Source organism: Gymnoscopelus microlampas, assembly GCF_963454915.1.
Source record: "Gymnoscopelus microlampas genome assembly, chromosome: 3".
NCBI lineage: Eukaryota > Metazoa > Chordata > Actinopteri > Myctophiformes > Myctophidae > Gymnoscopelus > Gymnoscopelus microlampas.
This window is the reverse complement of record NC_139940.1, coordinates 12,093,375-12,113,714: the sequence shown is the minus strand read 5'-3', so window position 1 is coordinate 12,113,714 and position 20,340 is coordinate 12,093,375. Positions and strand designations below refer to the sequence as shown.

Here is a 20,340-nt window from a genome sequence, read left to right as displayed (position 1 = left end):
AGCTAAAAAAGCATTATTTTACACTTTGGCTATTCAAAAATAGCAGATATACAAGCTCATAGCGCGGCACCGAGTGCCGCGCTATGAGCTTGTATATCTGCTATTTTTGAAAAATCGTGAAAATGTGTGCAAATCTTTGAATACATATATTTGTAAAGCAAACATTGCTTCTGGCGGTCCCTGGAACAAAATATTTTGAGATGGGGGTCCGCCGCCAAATATCATTTTGGGGGTCCTTGGCATGAAAGTTTGAGCACCACTGACATACAAACATGTTTTTCGGAAAACTGTTATGATTTAGAAGACATTTGTAGAATCGGCCTCAGGTCTTAATGGGGTAAAGTCAAGTTCCCATTTTGGTATGCATTAGGCCACAGAACTGTGGGGAAATCCAAATTCAATGAATGGGCTTCGATGCTGGAGAAAACCAGCCGTAACAATCCTACTTCCCATGAAGCACAGTGAGGGAGACGATTGGTTTCTCAACTGCTTTGAAAACCAGTCCTGATACCATCCTATATGAAGGAACACCCTGTGATGCTGTTATTTTTTACATTTCCGAATGGCTTACACCCAGTCTTATCCCATTCATTGAATTTAGATGTCACCAGACATATCAGTAGGCAGAGATCTCTCTGTTGCAGGTGAACTCCCACGGAGGGAAACATCTCCACCTCCACCTACCTCTTATCCAATAGGAGCAGAGCAGGATCTTTTTCGGTCCTCCCACACACAGTAGTTCTTTTGAGTTCTGACATAAAGATCAGTGGGTGAAACTGGGAGGGAAAAAAACATGTCGTTAGTTCACCGCCTGTGGATGTAGTAAAAATCACCAAAGTGTTTCATAGGCCCTTTTAAAAAAAAAAGAACCACACTGTTTAAGTATTTTCCAAGCAGGAATGGAACGCTGGTCCCAAGAGAATTTATTCTGTTTGCAGTACACTCGGCTGCCTGTCTAAAAGGGCGCGTGTGTGTGTGTGTGTGTGTGTGTGTGCATGTCTGTCTGTAGCTGCGGGAAGGACATTATAGCTGTCTCATGGCCCATTTCTCCTCCTCCCCACCCTGCGTCTCCCCTGTGGATGCCTACTGAACACACACACATGCTGTGCCCTCAGCTAACATTTCTCTCAATCTTTCCCCCTACCTCCTTATCTCTCTCCACCTCCTCGTCTATATACACCGTCATCCCCCGCTTCCTCTCTCATCTCTCTAAAGCGTCTTTTCCTCCAGTGACACCGCTCCATTATTACAGCGTGTGTGTCTGGAGGTCTCCTCTCCCCCCCCCACCACCACTCATAAGACGTCTCTCTCTCCTCTCCTCTCCTCTCCTCTCATCTCCTCCTCTCCTTGCTGCTGTTTCTTCCTCTGGTGTCTCCTCCGTCATTTTGTCTGTATTGGTTTGTAATCTGTGGCAGATTCTGCTCTCTGTTTGCTTTGCGTAGATCAGTGGTTCTCAAACTTATTCATGTCAAGGACCCCCAAATTGACACTTATTAGCCCGCGGACCCCCATTTGAAAAGATATGCCAGGGACCCCTTATAAGAGAAGATTTTTTATGGCTCTAGCAGTGATTCTCAACCATTTTAATTTCAAGGACCTCCAGTTTGACATGCATTAGGCTACGGACCCCCATTTAATGACAATTATATCTCTGGGACCCCAATTTATATTGTAAAATCAATGTTAATTTAACTCTGAGAGTGTACAAATGCAGGGGTTCCCAAAGTAGGGGTCGCGTCGCGGGAGACTGACGTGGGGTCGCAAAATTATTTTGGGTCATTAAAAAAATAAAAATAAACTTTAAAAAAAAAAATGTTTTACTTTAAATTCAACAGAATGGATGAAATACCATCTAAAATTATTACAAATGGTACATTTGACCATTTTAACACATTACAAATGCACACCGAACGTGCAAGTTTATGTGCATAAATAACCTCCAGGTTTAGGTGGGGTCGCGAGTCAATTTCCGCCTTATTTTGGGGTCGCGGGCTGAAAAGTTTGGGAACCCATGTACAAATGGAACCAAATGGACCCTAACGGGTCCATTTGGTTCCATTTGTACACTCTCAGAGTTACAGACCCATAAGGGTCCATTTGGTTCCTAATCTATCATTTAGCTGGGGACTCCCTGGAACTCCCTCAAGGACCCCTGGGGGTCCCCGGACCCCACTTTGAGAACCAATGGCGTAGATGACTGTGATGATGTTGATGGTAATACTTTATGATGATGATGATGAGGAGGATTTGACATGGGAAATGCTTTCGGGGTGCATGCCACAGATATGTGACGCGGCTTGGTTTTTCAGCTCTTATTATGACGTCCTTTTTCTTTTCCTATAAGAAGAGGGGAGGGTGGATGTTGATATGTGGTGGCGGGGGATCACTTTCTGCAGTAACAATGTTTATTCTCTGCTGTCATTATTTTTTTTTTTTTTGTGTTCTTAGAAAACAAAAAAACAACCCCCCCCGTCTCCTATCCTTGGCAGCCTAGCGTGCACGTCCGTCTGATTTCTCTTGGGTTTAACCCATTAAGACCTGGAACGCATCTGTGTCACTTTAGATTTCTTTGGCTATTCAAAAATAGCAGATATACAAGCTCGTAGCGCGGCACCGAGTGCCGCGCTATGAGCTTGTAGATCTGCTATTTTTGAAAAATCGTGAAAAAAATATTTTTTATATTTTTTTTAAAAAAACTGTTAGGATTTAGAAAACATTTTTTGAATCGGCCTCAGGTCTTAAAGGGTTAACACCAGCTCCCACCCCCCCCTTCCCTCTGGGCTGCATCCATCACATACCACCCCTCAACACCCCACCTACACAATGTGTCGAAAAACCCACTGTTAACAGGCCACAGTGACTGGCAGTTTGAGACATCCACGCAGACACCTGCAACACACACACACACACACACGCGCACACACACACACACACACACACACACACACACACACACACACACACACACACACACACACACACACACACACACACACGGATACTAGCACGCTCATACCCTTACATGAGAAAACAAGTGCAGAGATGCCAGGGATGTGTTGCTTCTATAAATATCTGAATATAACACGTTTTTTTCTGTCCTTGTTTCTTTTTTTAGATATCCATTGGTAGGAAAGGTGCAGGTTATTTATGAACATGTCCTGTTATGAGTCTGCCTATAATTGATTATAAAATTAAATTGGACTGTTTTCATGTCAGTTCTTTCATAGTTGAAACAAAATAATGATAAAAAAGTTTCAGTTAATTGAATATAATTGCTGATAAAGTAATCGACAGTTGCAGCTCTACTTTCAAATAAACTGAGAAATTCCTGGACGCTCTAATGTCCATTTGTGTCCAAGGAAGGGGAAGGATATAATGCACCTTAACCCATTGAGACCTGAAGCCGATTCTACATGTCTCCTAAATCCCAACAGTTTTCTGAAAAACGTATGTTTCTATATCAGTGGTGCTCAAACTTTTTCATGTCAAGGACCCCCAGAATTATATGTATTTGGCCGCGGACCCCCATCAAAATATTTTGTTCCAGGGACCCCCAGAAGCAAAGATTTGAGTTAAAAATGTTTGCTTTAAAAATATATATATTCAAAGATTTGCACACATTTTCACACATTTTCAAAAATAGCAGATCTACAAGCTCATAGTGCGGCACTCGGTGCCGCACTATGAGCTTGTAGATCTGCTACTTTTGAATAGCCCAAAGTGTAAAATAATGCTTTTTAGCTCAAATCTAAAAATACACAGTTCCAGGTCTTAATGGGTTAAAGCCTAGCATTTCTCATCTCAGCTGCTCATTTGTCTTGGTGCACTGGTCTTTGCACAATTCTATGTACGTTTTTAAAACTCTGGCGTTGTGTTAATGTTTGCTCTCACCCAGGAACATTAGGCTTAGTTAACAGGCTTTGGATGGCTGATTTGCGTGATTGCGGTATACTGTAAAGTGCTGCGTTATAGTAGAGGGAGCTATATTTTATTCTGCTTTTGTGGCATAATGAAGTGATGACAAAATATTTATTTATAAATGTATAGGGGCGGCCATAGCTGAGTGGTTATTGAGCCCGCCTAGGGAGCCAGAGACCCTGGTTGCCCCAGGTTCGATTCCAGGCCAGGCCAGCATATGTGTCGATGAAATGAAATTTGTCCCTGAGCAAGACTCTTAACCCCTAATTGCTCACAGGTTCTCATTGGAAACAAGACCGCAAGGACTTTCATGAACGACCTGTTAAAAGGAATTATCCTTATCCTTATAGGTGACACAATAAAGCAATATATAATTGCAAACACAATAAAACAAAGTGCTAATGAGCAAAATAAATTAGCTAATGAATGATCTATTTATTTTATCCCCCCCTCCAAGCAGCTTCTATTGCCTTAATATTTTCAACTTGCTCTCGTGTGTCTCAGCCTCTGTCTCAGCTTCTGCTAAGTTTTTAACTTTACAAATGTGGTTTCTTATGAAAAAGATTGCCGGGAAAGCATCTCTGACGCGAACAGGGCCTTCCCACCAGATCGCTATAACCTGGCAATGCCCCCTTGGCCTTTGAACCGCGTCTATAACCACTGCCAATAACGCCTGAAACCCTGAAATGCCAGGTGACTCCGTGGCGTGCAGCGAAAAGCATTAGACTTCTTATCCAAGCGTCATGAGATTGAATCTCACTCCCGACAGTTCTTTTTTTAATTAATAAACCATTTGAAATCAAACATTAGCAGACACAAATGTATTGTAGACCTATTGAAACAAATAGTAAATGTAGGCTACACAACTACATCTAATGCTATGCACAAGGCTTGCTTATGCACAGCGGGTGGTTAACGGCTCCCTAATGTTTTGTAAGTACACACACCAAGCTGCCAGCGCACGCAGCAGGCTGCACACAGACACTGGAATGGGAGAGAGTGTGAGACTGCTGAACCCAGATACATAATAAAATGGTTGTGAGTGAAAATACATTTATTTCCCCTCAAATCATCCTGTGGGCCATATTGTATTTACTTGACTATAATATGGTCAAGTAAATACAGCAGTGGTTTTCAACCAGTGGTCCGGGGACCACCAGTGGTCCTTGAGGGGGTTCCAGGGGGTCCCCAGACAAATTAATAGTTAGGAACCAAATTGAACCTTGTGTGTCTGTAACTCTGAGAGTGTACAAATGGAACCAAATGGACCCTAACGGGTCCATTTGGTTCCATTTGGTACACTCAGAGTTAAATGAACACTGATGATGATACTACAGTGTAGATTGGGACCCCTAATAAATCAAAATGGTCCCTGGCATATCTTTTCAAATGGGGGTCCCTCGGCTAATATGTGAATTTTGGGGTCCTTGATGCAAAAAAGGTGGAAGCACTGAAATACAGTATGGCCCACAGGATGATTACAATGTTATTGTACCCCAGAGGCCCCCTCTACACTAAATAACCAATTTACAAGCTCACAACACGTAGATCTTCTGTTATTTAATCCAAATGTTTGCCTATTTTCACAGTATGTTCGCCTATTATGACATGGCCAGAATAGGGACACTAGGGTTCAAGTGGTTAAACTGCTCCTTACGCCTGAATGCGTCTCTGACACACTTTTATGTGTAAATTGTGCAATGGCAGCACTTTGCACTCTACTCCAACCAACAGGTCTTGTTTTGTGTGCATTCCCCCCCCCCCAGGTGTACATGTACCAGCTGTTCCGCAGTCTGGCCTATATCCATTCCCAGGGCGTGTGTCACAGAGACATCAAGCCACAGAACCTTCTAGTGGACCCAGAGACGGCCATCCTCAAACTCTGTGACTTTGGCAGGTCAGTAGCAGCAGATGAGTGGACCTGGGGGGCATGTGTTGTCTGCCTCTGTTTATCTGTGTTTGCTGACTGGCTCCGTGTGTGTGTGTGTGTGTGTGTGTGTGTGTGTGTGTGTGTGTGTGTGTGTGTGTGTGTGTGTGTGTGTGTGTGTGTGTGTGTGTGTGTGTGTGTGTGTGTGTGTGTGTGTGTGTGTGTGTGTGTGTGTGTGTGTGTGTGTGTGTGTGTGTGTGTGTGTGTGTGAGGTGTTTTTGTTTCGTAACTTTTGGATACACTGTTTGTGTATCCATTTCAACTTGTCTGAATCTGACTCATGTTTTACCACTTCCTTTTCTGATTGTTTTTGAAAAAAATGTGTATTTTAGGGGGACGAAAAAAGGTCATGACCCGCAGGGTATTCCACTATTCCACAAGTGCCGGCTGCCGGCCGGATAGCCGTACATTAGAACATATACAGCAGGCTATCTTTTTTACTGCCTTTTTTTTATATTTTGAGTGGTGCTTATCTTTTCTGGTCGGCCTGTGCCTCGTAAGAGTGAGCTTTGCATATGATCCAGTTGCGCGGAAGCACGAAAACAAAAGATATCCTGTCACTAACTGCATCTATGTGTCAGTGTTAATTTTGACAGCAAATTCTGATTTAGTCTTTTGAATAGCACACCATTTAGTTTTAGTCCTATTTTAGTCTTCTGAAATTGTTTAGTCTAGTCTTAGTTGACTAAATATCAAAACCGTAGTCAACACTGCTATGTGTACATGCGTTTGTCAAACACCTGCAATTCCAAATGGGTTTCCGCTTCGTCCTGGTCAAGTTTACTTTGCTCCCGACTCCCAAGCTGATCTGCTAATAGTAGGCCTACCAATTTGATATATAGTTTCATCAGGTTTATAGAGTGATGCATGTCACACAAAAAAGAAAGAGCACCACAAAGGCAAGGCCAACTCAGAGGAGTCCGTCTTCGTTCTTTCTTTAATTTTGTGTATAACTTTTATGCACTATGATCTCACAGCTTTCTTTGAAAAAACCTGTTGGTCCTTTTATACAAAATTATCAAAAATACGAGGTTCATATTTAAAAATGTGTTTAATTTAGCTTATTTTTCACCATTCAATTTCATAATTAAACAGATGGATTTAAAAAATCCCCGATATAAAAAGCCATAAAACCCTCGAATACATGTGCATGCGCACCAGGCTTGGCTTCTTTTTTGACCCAACTGGATATTGTGTGGAATACCCTGGACCTGAAATGCATCCAGTCTGTAAAAATGTGATCTTGTTTTTTTATCGATTAGGGTCGTAATGTGTCATAATCTCCCAGACGTTGGCAATCTCAAGTGTAATACCCCTGTGAATGCTCTCTTTACCTCCTCTCTCTCTCTCCTCCTCAACCTTGCTGCTTCTAACTTATTGTTTGCTCCTCTTTTTCTCCATCTCTCCCTGCCTCCCCTCTCTTTCTCGCCCTCATCCCCCCCACGCCGCCCAATCATGTCCATCTTGTCCTGTCCAGTGCGAAGCAGCTGGTCCGTGGCGAGCCCAACGTGTCGTACATCTGTTCGCGGTACTACCGCGCCCCGGAGCTCATCTTCGGCGCCACCGACTACACGTCCAACATCGACATCTGGTCGGCCGGCTGCGTGCTGGCCGAGCTGCTGCTGGGACAGCCCATCTTCCCCGGGGACAGCGGGGTGGACCAGCTAGTAGAGATTATCAAGGTGAGAAGACATGGTAGACGGTAGAGAGACACCTATTAGACCTTAGTAGTCGCTCTCCTAGCACTCAAGTTCCTTGGGGCCACTTTAACGCATTGAGACCTGGAACGCATCTGTGTCACTTTTTGATTTGAGCTAAAAAGCATTATTTTACACTTTGGGCTATTCAAAAATAGCAGATATACAAGCTCATAGCGCGGCACCGAGTGCCGCGCTATGAGCTTGTATATCTGCTATTTTTGAGAAATCGTGAAAATGTGTGCAAATCTTTGAATATATATATATATATATTGTTTTAAAGCAAACATTAACTCAAATCTTTGCTTCTGGGGGTCCCTGGAACAAAATATTTTGAGATGGGGGTCGGCGGCCAAATACATATAATTTTGGGGTTCATTGACATGAAAAGGTTTGAGCACCACTGATATAGAAACATATGTTTTTTTTCAGCATAATGTTGGGATTTAGAAGACATTCATAGAATCGACCTCAGGTCTTAATGGGTTAACTGTCTTTGGTTGACAAATTGCTCACAGCGCTTATTGCGGGCGGCTGTCACTTGTCACCTATTTAATAGTGATAAAAACGTTATTTATAAAGCACTTATCTAACAAAATTGCAAAGTGCTTTACATAAAACTGAAGGAAATAAATACAAACGATTCAATGGAATAAAAAAACATGTATAAAATAAAATACAAAGTGCAGTGAGAAATAAAAATGTTAAGGGAATCCAGAAACTAAAATTTGAATTATGGAAAGGCCTTTGTGTGTTTTTAAAAAATAATTCAAAAGAAGAAAGTGTTTTCTCCTCAGGCAGGTTTAGGAGCCCTGATAGCAAAGGCACCGTCACCCTCTGTCCTCAAGCCCTGACAGGAACAAACTAGAGCTAACTAGCACAAACCGTCACGCCAAAAGCTTTGCTGGTACAGGAGACCTTTGTGAATCACTGAAGAGTCATTTTGTGGACATACATTTTATACCTGACCCACGCATGACTTTTCTAAACACACACATAGTAGTTTGTGCCATTTTGCCAACGACGTAGGACAGACTGTTAAACAGTCGTCTCACTGGAAAAAGGTTCCAGAGCAGGAGTTTGTGCCACAAACTTGAATAAGCTGAAATCAATACAGGTCACTGAACTTTTTACTCTCCTGTTCTCCTGTATGGACCATCTACAATCCCTCCTCCTATGTTTTGACCCGACAACAAAGAAAATGTAACCCGTTAAAACCAGGAAAGCATTTGTGTCATTTTAGATTTTTGCGTTGGCTATTAAAAAAGAACAGATATACAAGCTCGCAGCGCGTCACTTCGTGCTGCACTGCGTGCTTGTACTTTGAAAAATCTTGAAAGTGTGAGAACTGCTGATTTAGAAGGCATTTGTAAAATCGGCCTCAGGTCTTAATGGGTTTAATAATGTCCAATAAATGTCAAACAATGAATAACATGTTGATGATTTCCACACTCAGGTTTTGGGGACTCCAACGAGAGAGCAGATCCGAGAGATGAACCCCAACTACACAGAGTTCAAATTCCCACAGATCAAAGCACACCCGTGGACAAAGGTACAGTTTCTATATCTATAATCCCTGCATGCTTCATGTTTGAAGTTTCATAAAGCCCCTTTTCTTTTTCTTCCCAATACAAAACAATGGGTTTATTTCCAATCTGGACAAAGTATATGATGAATGGGTTCCTTTACAAGCCATTAGTCCCTAGTTTGATTGGTAACACCAGTTAAGCCATATTCAAAGTGTTGCATATTGAAGCCTTATTTCTGAGTAATGATGTGGATGAATATTTGAACCCACTGGTACTTCCTATCATCTCTCTATTTGTATCAATTCCCTTTTCCCCTCAGTGATTATTGCTTCCAAACTTGATTTATTGCATCATTGGCAATTGGTAAGACAATCTGTTGTGGATTGTGTGTTTTTGTGGTTTTCCTCATTGTTTCAAAGGACAACTTGGACTTACTTGGCTCTTTATTGTGTACTGCCTTTCTTTGATTTCTTTGATGTCTCCATCAAATGTTAACCACTTAAACCCCAGCATCCGTATTGTGGGTAAAGCTTTCACAGAAAATGGCAGATCGACGAGGCTATTTTCAGAAAAATGCTCTGAGGGACTCCGCTCAACCATATGGGGTTTAAGTGGTTAACATCTGGGGCATCTGTGTGGGGTAAAGTAGTTGCCCAACTCTTCCATGATGCGGACGGGATTGTTCAAAATACAACTTTGTTCTTTTTGTCAGTGCGTTCATGCTCCCAATGCTGAAAGGCACCAATGCAGTTATAGTATTTTCCCAGTCACAACAACACACACAACATGATGGGTAACAGAATTAGTCTATTGAATTAGTCTATTGATTTCAGATCTAAATGGGAATGTGTATACTCCATATGTTGTTTGCATTTCATACTTTGTCAGGTGTATACAGGAGCTTTCAGTCTGCATTGTCCAAGCATCCAACGGCTATGGTGCGCACCGTGTGTTCTATGACTGAGTGTGGGTCAGTGCTGTTAATATGGTTATCAGAAGCCTGAACATTTGAGGTTAGGTTTTCTGTACCAGTATTGATTTTCCACAAATAGGACAATTCAATTTATTTAAAATATTTAAAAGTATAAGCCACCTCAGTGTACATTCCCTCATGTTTCCAAACACGCATAGATTGTAGTTGGACCAAAGAACACATTTAGATGAAATATAAATGATGAATGCCATGGACATTTTCTCAAGTACACCAGGAGAACACAGGCAGCCTTGAAAGCATTGGGGCTCCCCAACAAGCGTACATAGATTCACCAGTAAGTGGCAGTACGTACTCATACATAATAAAGGTACTCGGGTGGACAAAAGTCAGCAGAACTGGTACTCTATTGGTGAGCACCAGCACAATTTAAGCACAGTCAGTGAAACTTTTATTGTTCCAGATGTAGCATAATCGAAAGAAATATTTGAGCACAGTCCCTCTTTCCAACCAGTGGACTTCAGTGTGGCAGACAAAAGAGCATCAAATTGCTGATGTTTGAGTCCCTTCCTTGGCTGTAATAACATTAACCGTTTTGATTACTACAGTAAAATGGTATTTTTAGGCGTTTGCTACATAATAATGCCTCGGTACCAGAACGACGACGACTCTCCACTGCGATGTGCAAAGATGCAGCACACAAATAAATATTATTTGTGTATTTTTCGTGTAAAATAGATTTTCTTCAGTCATGTCGGTGCTTCTAGAGTAATAAATGATTTGACCTTTAATTGACCAAAAAATCTTCTGCAATGCCCCTGATTCTCTGTGCCTTGTGGTCTTCAATGCAGTGCTGGTGCACAAGGGGGAGATAATGTTATTAGGGCCCTCGCGGGAGGCGTTTTCTCTCACGGTGGATGTTTACCTGCTGCCGCCATTGTTTTCAATGGTCACAACAACAGCAGCTGCACCGGCATGGCAACAGCGAGTCATCATCATGCTAATTACCCCTCCCACACATCTTTCTGTTGCCACAGCTGTACCTTACTGGCTCACCTGCCAGAACACCTCCTCCGTCCTACTCCTCCTGTTCATCAACACCCCCTGCTGACAGGCGCCACCCCCAGCCCGTAGGGAGTCGCTAGCGCAGCGACAAAGATCACCCTGTCTGCCTGGCCTCCCTCCCACGAACATGGCCAATTGTGTTTTTATAGACACTGAGCACTACGGAGGATTCAAACCCCTCCCTACCTGGTAAACGGGTCATTTACCCGTGTGCCACCCGTGCGCCCAAAGCACCCCAGAAAAAAAAAGGACGCTCTGCTTCTAAATTCCGCCGATTTTCGCCGATTTTTTTTCTCACGCTGTTAGATAAAGCCCCCAAGGTTGGTGCCCTGTGCTGCTGCGCTGATTTTATCTGCCAGATTGGGACGTTCACGGCATATTTTGCACCATTACGGTGCGTTCATCATCGGTGACGAGTGCCTCTAACAGCCGCTGCTGGCTGCGTGCACGCAGCGAGGCAATGCGAGGCGATGCGAGGCGACGCGAGTCATATCTCTACCCCTGTGCCTAATGGCTGTACGTATGGGGCCGACGGGTGCTTTAGAGTGATTGTGTGAGTGTGGCTTCAGGAAGTAAATTCCTAGCCTCGATCTCCAGGCTTTTATTTTTTAGTTTTGCTAAAAAATAAAAGCTTGGAAATTCCTGTCCCAGCTGTTGGTGCGCAAAAGCGCCTCGCGTCGCCTGATGTGGTGCGCATTTTTTATTTTGGGTGCGCATGCGCACCTGCGCACCAGTTATGTGCACCCCTGTGTATGTCTGCTATTTTTGAATAGCCAAAGTGTAAAATAATGCTTTTCAGCTCAAATCAAAAAATGACACGGATGCGTTCCAGGTCTTAATGGGTTAAAGCTATATTAAGAGTGATGACACATGATATCTGGAAGGGTCACACTGACCAGCTACTGGACACTTGTGTGTATACTGGCCTGGTCACTAAAGGTTCTCATTTAAATAACGATGGGAAGGAGACAGGAGGACATAATATTAGGATATCAACATGAATGCTGATGCTGGATGAAGGATAACTCATAGGATTAAAACACCTTGTGATTGGTAGGTAAGAATAGATTGGATTCTGTCTGCCTGGATAGAGAAAGAAAGCGGGTATAATAATCTGCCTGAAACTGAATGAAGGAGCCTTCCGCCGCCGCCGCCTGCTCTCTCTCGCGCTTGCTTAGATTAGACCTAGAACTAATGTTGGAAAATGTATTTTCTGCTGAATAAATAGTGAACATGCAGACAGGTCTGTCATCTTTTGCTCAAAGTGCCTTATACTCCGTCTCCGAGAGATTCCACCACAGTAGTTTGACACCACCTGGTGTAGTGCATTGTTAAAGGGAAATAGACAGTATTCTCTCCTCTCTGCCATTAAAAAAAAATAATTGAAAGAATAAAGGTTAACCCATTAAGACCTGAAGCAGATTCTACAAATATCTTGTAAATCCCGACAGTTTTCTGAAAAACTTATGTTTCTATATCAGTGGTTCTCAAACTTTTTCATGTCGAGGACCCCCAAAATGATATGTATTTGGCGGCGGACCCCCATCTCAAAATATTTTGTTCCAGGGACCCCCCAGAAGCAAAGATTTGAGTTGAAAATGTTCGCTTAAAAAATATATATATTCAAAGATTTACACACATTTTCAAGTTTTTTCAAAAATAGCAGATCTACAAGCTCATAGCGCGGCACTCGGTGCCGCGCTCCAAAGTGTAAAATAATGTTTTTTAGCTCAAATCTAAAAATGACACGGATGCGTTCCAGGTCTAAATGGCTTAAAACCTGTCATTCAAATACATCTTCGTTTCTTATTTCTGTCTTTTTATAGGTGTTTAAGCCCCGTACCCCTCCGGAGGCCATCTCGCTGTGCTCCCGCCTGCTGGAGTACACGCCAGTGACCCGGCTGTCTCCGCTCGAGGCCTGCGCCCACGCCTTCTTTGACGAGCTGCGCCAGCCCAATACTCGCTTGCCCAGTGGACGAGAGCTGCCTCTCCTCTTCAACTTCAGCCCTGTTGGTAAGTGTGTGTGTGTGTGTGTGTCCACCCCCCCACCCCCGGGCCTTCCTCCTGGCCTCTGTCTCTGACCACTCAGTGAACTTCCTCTACGTCCCAGCAGGTCTTTCTGCTCAGTATTCCTTGTCTTTGTTTCTCTCTCAATCACTATTTTGTTGTTCTATACCAGTGGTTCTCAACCAGTGGTCCGGGGACCACCAGTGGTCCTTGAGGGGGTTCCGGGTGGTCCCCAGCTAAATGATGGACAGTTGGTAACCGTGTGGACTCTTATAGATCTTTAACTCTTGAGAGCGTAAAATGAAACCAAATGGACCCTTACGGGTCCATTTGGTTTCATTTTACGCTCCCAAGAGTTAAATTATTGTTAAACATCTGCATTACTTAATTAAATAATTGTTATTTGATCAACATTTGCCTGTTATATCCTATGTTACCAACATCAATACAGCATGGAATTGCAGACAAAATCTTATCCAAGATAACAAAATATTCATTGGGTCTGAGAGTCTAAATATCATCAAATGGTGGTTCCCGTGGCTCAAATGCCAAATAAATAATGGACCTTGATATGAAACGGGTTGAAAAGCACTGTTCTTATACAACTGTCTCTCTCACACTTTCCTGCTGAAGATTTAGTTATACTTTATCGCATGACAAAAAATGACGTATTTCTTGTGTTCTTCAATTTCTTTCTTGTGTCTTTGTGTTGTGCTCTCTGCAGAGCTGTCTATCCAGCCCCTTTTGAACTCCACGCTCATTCCCCCTCACGCTCGTGCACAGACGTCGCCTGCCTCGCATGGTACGTACACACACTTGACAGCCGATTTGATGGCAAGCTTTTACTGCCTTTGTGACTGGCACTGTTGGGGAAAATTACAATTTGTCCACAGAATAACAAAACTAAAGTGCAAACCGCCATGACATACATGGACAGACGCATGGCAATAAGTGGCCACAGTGCAAACAGCAGATGACAGCATAACGTTTCAGATAACATGAAATGGCATCCCATAATAAATGGGACGGCGATTGAGAACAGAATGCATGTGCAAGATAACGTTATCTGTACTAGTGCATACGTCATAGTTGGGACAACATGATGTGTTGTACAGTATGTTGTGATAAATGACATGTAGGTATTGGAGCCACATTATCAGAAATGGAAGCTTCTTTGCAATGCCCATTTGTATTGTGTGTGTGTGTATATAATATATATATACACACACACGCACTGTACTCGGGACTATACTAGTAACCAATATTGTGCTGAAATTATCTGCCACTATTTTGTTTTTATTTTTGTCAATGCAAAGTGTTGACAGTGTGACGGAATCTTTTGATTTGTAACTAGTCCTACAAGATGGAGAGATAATCTATTTGTGATTGAAGTTTGTGTATAGCTAATCTCTCTTCTCTTTCTTCACCTGCAGAGGGCAGTGTGTCAGACAGTCCCGCCCAGTCCAGCTCAGCACCCGGATCCATCAACAACAGTACCTGAGCAACCCATCCCTCCCTCCCATCCTCCCTCTCATCTTTCTCCTCACCCCCTATCCCCTCCCTCCTTTTGCCATTCTTCCACCCCTATACCTCCCCCACTGGCTCCAAACTTCTCAAAATGAACAAACCCCCTCCCCACTCACCCACCCACCCACCCATACACATCCACGCACAAAACACTCTACATCACTCTCCTGTCCTCGCTGGGACACTAAACGTTTCTGGTTTAGAACGGAATTCTGTGGCTTTGGGCTTGAGGAGAGTGTCGGTTGCGTCGGTGCACGTCGCGGTGGGATGCTTTGGACTTGATAATAAGCTGCAATTCTCAGCCCCGGGTTCCCAGTCTAGCCTGATGGGTTTGGTGGGAGTATCAAAAGGGTGGGGTTAAGGCCATGGTGTTTGGGAGACGGAGTCGGGAGGCGGAGCTGCCCTGTTTGTGTGTGTGTTATGTGGATCAGAAGATAGGATTGCCTGTATTATAATCAAATGACAATTGACTTTTATCCCTTTTTTGATGTTTTTATTTATATGTTTTAGCAAATTTTATGTGGCGCAGTGGTGCTGGAGAACTCGTTGGGGGGGGGGGGGGGGGGGGGGGGTGCGGGGGTTAGGAGAGCAGGTAGGCTGCAGAGTTGGGGCATCAGGGCCTCTCTCTCAAGGCCTGACCTACTACGACATTGACAATCACTATTTCGTCGAGTTACAAAATGGTGGTGGTTTTGTTACACACCTTGTAGAGAGACTTGACGCTGACGACTTATCAGTCACTCCCTTTATTCTGAACTCTACTTTAAAATGTTTGTCCGGTTCATTCCTCGACAAACGGTGGAACGGAATGGATTATTAATTTGTTTTATTTTGTTTTATGCCATATCGATACCAAACAGAAGCAGTGCACAAATTTGGTCCTTTTTTTTTTTTTTTTTTTTGCGTTTTAGGTGTTTTAGCAGCTTTTCTCCCAAACATCCATCCACACCCTAAGCCCGGCCATGGCACACTTAACATTCACTGACATCCAAACCTCAACCACTGGTGGAGCCTTCCCCTCCATTCCTACAAATATCCTCCTCCTCTTCCTCCTTCCCCTCCTTCCTCCCCCTCTCTCACTGCTAAACTGTAAATATCATGTACCTTTTATTTTATTTTGTTATTTTTTTTGTTATTATTGTTATTATATTGTTCTTGTAATTTTTTTTTTTCTTTTTTTTTTTTTTCTCTCTCGTAGAACAGGGGGTCGGTCGCAGCAGCGAACCCGGGCCTCCTTTATCCTCAGTCTCAGTCTGTAAATACGATTTCATTTCAGTCCCTGGGTTTCAGGGTTGGGGAAAAAAAAAAAATACGAACCACAACAAAATGTTTCTCTCTTTTTTTTTCTCCCTTTTTTTTTTGTTTTTTGTTCTTCTCTCTCTCCCTCCATTTTACACTCTCGTTTTGCCTTGTTTTGGCTTCTCCACCCTACCAATAAATGTTGTCATGATGAACCTTTTTATTTATTGTATCTCCGAAAGGGGGTCGCGGGGGCTGTTTTATGTTATTCTGCCCCCCCCCCCCCACTAGGGTGTTTAGAGAAAGTGGGTTATGTTCAAATTATAATTCTTTTTCTTTGTATTAACCCATTGATACCTGGAACGCATCTGTGTCACTTTAGATTTCTTTGGCTATTCAAAAATAGCAGATATACAAGCTCATAGCGCGGCACCGAGTGCCGCGCTATGAGCTTGTAGATCTGCTATTTTTGAAAAATCGTAAAAAATATTTTTAAAATATTTTTTTCCGATTTTTTTTTTTTAGGATTTTGAAAATGTTTAGAAGCGGCCTCAGGTCTCAATGGGTTAAGTCCATAAATGTCACACATGCAAAATGTTCCACATCCAAGATACTGTACACGTCTGATACGGACAATTGGAACCCTTGCCTTTTTTTTCTCTTCTCTCTCCAATCATCATATGTATGTATGTACATGTATGTATATATGTAACGTACGTACACGTCTGCAGGTACACACGCTGGCCAATAGATGGAACCACGGGTTTCCGTTAAAAACTTCAATGTGAAGGGAATGTTACACGCGCCTCTGGTGGCCGTCTATGGGGGGGGGCGGGGCTTATGCACACAGATTATGCACGAGGAGTGTGCGTGGCCCTGGCCATTTATTGCTGTGTCGTCGGGTGGGTTTAGAGGGGGGGAAGGGGGGGGGGGGGGGGGGCGGGTTGTGTTAGTCCGATGATGTGCATCACCTGTTTCTATCAGCTCTTTCTTGCTTTCATTCTTTTTCCTTTGCTTTCTGTGTTTTGTTTTGTCGTTTGTTTGTTTGTTTGTTTTCCCCTTATGTGTGTGTGGCGTGTAGGCTAATTGGGCTAACCTGTTACTTGGGTGTACGTGTGCTTCACGTGAGTGACTTGGGGAATGTATGGTGTGTGTGTATGTATGTGTGTGTGTGTGTGTGTGTGTGTGTGTGTGTGTATGAGTGACTTGGGGAATGTATGGTGTGTATGAATGACTTTGGGCATGCTGTGTGTGTGTGTGAGAGAGAGAGAGAGACTTTGGGAATGCATGCTGTGTGTGTGTGTGTGTGTGTGTGTGTGTGTGTGTGAATGTGTGAGCGCAGCTGTCTCCGTCTCCTGATGTTTTCCTCAAATGAAGACATGTCAAATGTGGTTTTTAATGTTTTTTTCTTTTCTTTTCTCCCCTCTCTTTCTGTCACGCATTGGTTTTAATTCATTGTGATCCTGGTGTTTTTAACGCCCAAGGGGGGGGGGGGGGGTTTTCATTTTTTGGGAACAGAACGGTTGAATAATGGAGATGATGTAAAGAGCAAGAGAGAGAGAGAGAGAGAGGGATGGAGGGAGAGAGACTGTTTTTGTTTGTTGGTCAAAATAATTAAACTCATTAATAAAGTGATGAAACATTAGCCGTAAAATGTCCATGTTTTAATAACGTGTGGTGGTTTAACTGAGCATTGTGCCTACACACACTGTTACTGTACATGTCACCCCGGTTTTCACAGAGCAGCAGATGTGACATGTTAACGGCTGGTGCTACGACAGTGTATTTTGAAGTGTTTTGTTGACACTGAATACTGTAAAGCGACTGTTAAAACGACAACATCGACAAACAAGTCTGTCAACAAATAATAGTCCCCCCAAGCTTGGGGGGAAGCGTTTTCCCCGCTGCCGTGGTAACTGCATTCAGTCTGAAGCATGCTAATGAAGTGGGGATGTGTGCCAAGCTGAGGGGTGGCAGACAGAGGCCAGGAAGCCATGAGGGACCATGTTGTTTTAAGGAGTGTTTCTCCAAATCGATTCATCTATAGGAGGACATTGACAGATCTGTCAGGAGAAGGGGGAGACACCTGTCTTATACTAGAAATTCAGGATGCAGTCTGCCTGCTGGAAAACCCCCATGTGTGTATTTTGGTAAAGGCCAATGATATGCTTGAAGGGTGGCAAAAAGAAAGAGCAAACCCTGCTGTGTTTGGCTAAAGGAAACTTAGGTTGTTGTCATTGTATCTTCATTCAACCGCTTCAAATTAACTTGTGGACAGATTCTCGTTATTCCAATGTATGTACACATTATTATCTTCATTATTTATTATTATTATTGTATGTAGTTCACCTCCTTGAATGATTGGAGTAAATGGACATAACAGTATGAATCAGCGGTAATGTGTTCAGTGATCTCTGAGAGCCTGAGTTTAAACTATCAGTAGAGTTTCACTTCAATACCTTACAGGCATGTATGAGAACTGAAACATTAGTCTGCCTTTGAAAGGTTTTATTCAAAGTTTCCTTTATTTTTGTATACTGTAGCTGCATTGCGCTGTGAAAAGTATGAAGTTAAGCAAAATCACAAATGTGTCCAGAAAGCAAATCAATAAGACGACATCAATATGGCAGTCAGCAAATCTGCCAGCTTGGCAACACATTCAGTGTCAAACTATCAAAGATTCAGGAAACATGACTGGTCTAAAACACATGCTGTCTAAATTAAAACATTTTAGGCCTGTTGGTTTGTGACTGGTTGTATTTGCGGTTTTGACAGTAGCAAGGTCGAAGAACATTGAGATACAAATTCTCCTAACACGTGTAATTACCTGTAAACGTGTCAACGTAGTTTTATCGATATGTATATATCTAAATACAGTATATACAGCACGTACTTCCAACACTAATTTGTCAATAAACCTACCTGTCCCCTGCTCCCCAACCCTTATTACATCCATATGTCTGTATGTTCAATGTGCACACAAATCACACAGACTTGTTCTAGTCAGAGTCTCTGGAGCCCAAGAATGGTACTCAGCAGACTTAGTAAAATGTAGTATTGACCTCAACACAGAAGGAGAGACCTCGGTATCCTTAGTATCGACCTTAGTATAGACCTTAGTATCGACCTCAACACAGAAGGAGAGACGAGGCCTGATGTAAAGTAGGCATGGCTGCTGCCATCGTAGGCTTGTGACCGATGCATTATGGCCTCTAGGGTCACTGCTTGTGTGGTTGCTACTGTCAGGAACAGAGCCCAACCAATGCAAGATCTTTGCAGCCTAGACCATGCATGTCGATCAATTTGAAAAACTTGCATTTGATTGAGTTTCTATTTCACAAACATTTAGAAAAAGCAAACACAAATAACTAACACATAATTTTGATAAAACTATAATAACTACAATGAACATGCAAACAATTAAATATAAAATATACACATAAACTAAACTAAACTTTTATTTAACCACTTATGCCCTATTTACAATTTTAAAAATCTCTGTTGGAACTGTTACCCCCGCGACCTGGTTGAAGATGGATGGATGGATGAATGGAACAACCAATCAACATGCGTTGTGAGCTTGTAGATCTGATGTTTTTGAAAAACATTTGAAGGTAAAAAAATCGGATCAGCTGCATAATTGCAGGTACTGTTGTCAAAAAAGTCAAATAATGGCCGATCGGCCTAACTTGATATATTGGTCGGGCTCTAGTCGGGAACCACTGGTTCACTGACCAATCATATTATACACTGCAAAGCTGTCGCCAGAGGCTTCGTGAAAGGCAATCTCATCTCATACTATGTATGGTGGTATGATGATATTCACAGTCCTTGCCCCACTCCCAGGCTTTGCGAATATTCAACACATCCCAAAACATGGCCGTATAATCTTCATTCCCCATGCTGAGAGATTAATAAGGACCATCTCACCCACACAGCTGTCCCCCCCGGGGACACGCTTTTCTTTTCTTTTTTTTTAACAGCTGATGAGGTTCTCCTCTTCAGCGCTGCAAAGGAGGGCAGGATTTAATGAAGTCTCAGGGTGTCAGTGAACTTTCTTCTCTCCTCGCCATGTTCAATACAAAATATTTATAGGCACCGACTGCAGAATCTCCACCACCCGGTGCTTTATCAAAATGTCTTTATTAAATTTAACCCTAGCCCTCAGGTCTGGGCCAGTTCGGCTGAATGAACACTTTTCCTCATTGGAACCCCCTCATTTCTGGAGATTGGCTCTAAAAATGAACCCAAGTTTTCTAATTTAGATCATATGATTATACAAAATATCACCACCACACTTTGGAAAGTTGGAAAGTTGAAAAGTTTTTCTTACTAGGTCTACTTACTGCACAGTTTCCAAATCCTATGAGTAGGAATGTTCTGTCTGCATATAATAGCCATACGTTTCATGCTCACCTTGTTTTAAACAGTATATAGATATTAATATTAACATTTTGTCTACACATTGTATCTGTACCAACTACCTCAACTTGTTGACAA

General features: G+C 42.7%; 1 protein-coding gene and 1 long non-coding RNA gene across 2 annotated transcripts in view; both read left to right on the top strand.

Annotated features, from left to right (window-relative positions):
* The window catches only part of gsk3ab (glycogen synthase kinase 3 alpha b), a 30,056-nt gene extending 14,920 nt beyond the window's left edge, over nucleotides 1-15,136 (top strand). The window contains exons 5-10 of the mRNA XM_084053023.1: nucleotides 5,685-5,815; nucleotides 7,323-7,527; nucleotides 8,999-9,094; nucleotides 12,894-13,080; nucleotides 13,799-13,876; nucleotides 14,508-15,136. Of these exons, the coding sequence (XP_083909149.1) occupies nucleotides 5,685-5,815; nucleotides 7,323-7,527; nucleotides 8,999-9,094; nucleotides 12,894-13,080; nucleotides 13,799-13,876; nucleotides 14,508-14,575 (765 nt within the window). The 3' untranslated portion in view covers nucleotides 14,576-15,136. The remainder of the gene's footprint in view (nucleotides 1-5,684; nucleotides 5,816-7,322; nucleotides 7,528-8,998; nucleotides 9,095-12,893; nucleotides 13,081-13,798; nucleotides 13,877-14,507) is intronic.
* Nucleotides 15,137-16,802: 1,666 nt separating this feature from the next.
* Nucleotides 16,803-17,494, top strand: LOC311042023. The gene is made up of 2 exons (XR_014600450.1): nucleotides 16,803-17,150; nucleotides 17,183-17,494. It is a non-coding gene; the product is annotated as an uncharacterized lncRNA (long non-coding RNA).
* The last annotated feature ends 2,846 nt before the right edge of the window (nucleotides 17,495-20,340 follow it).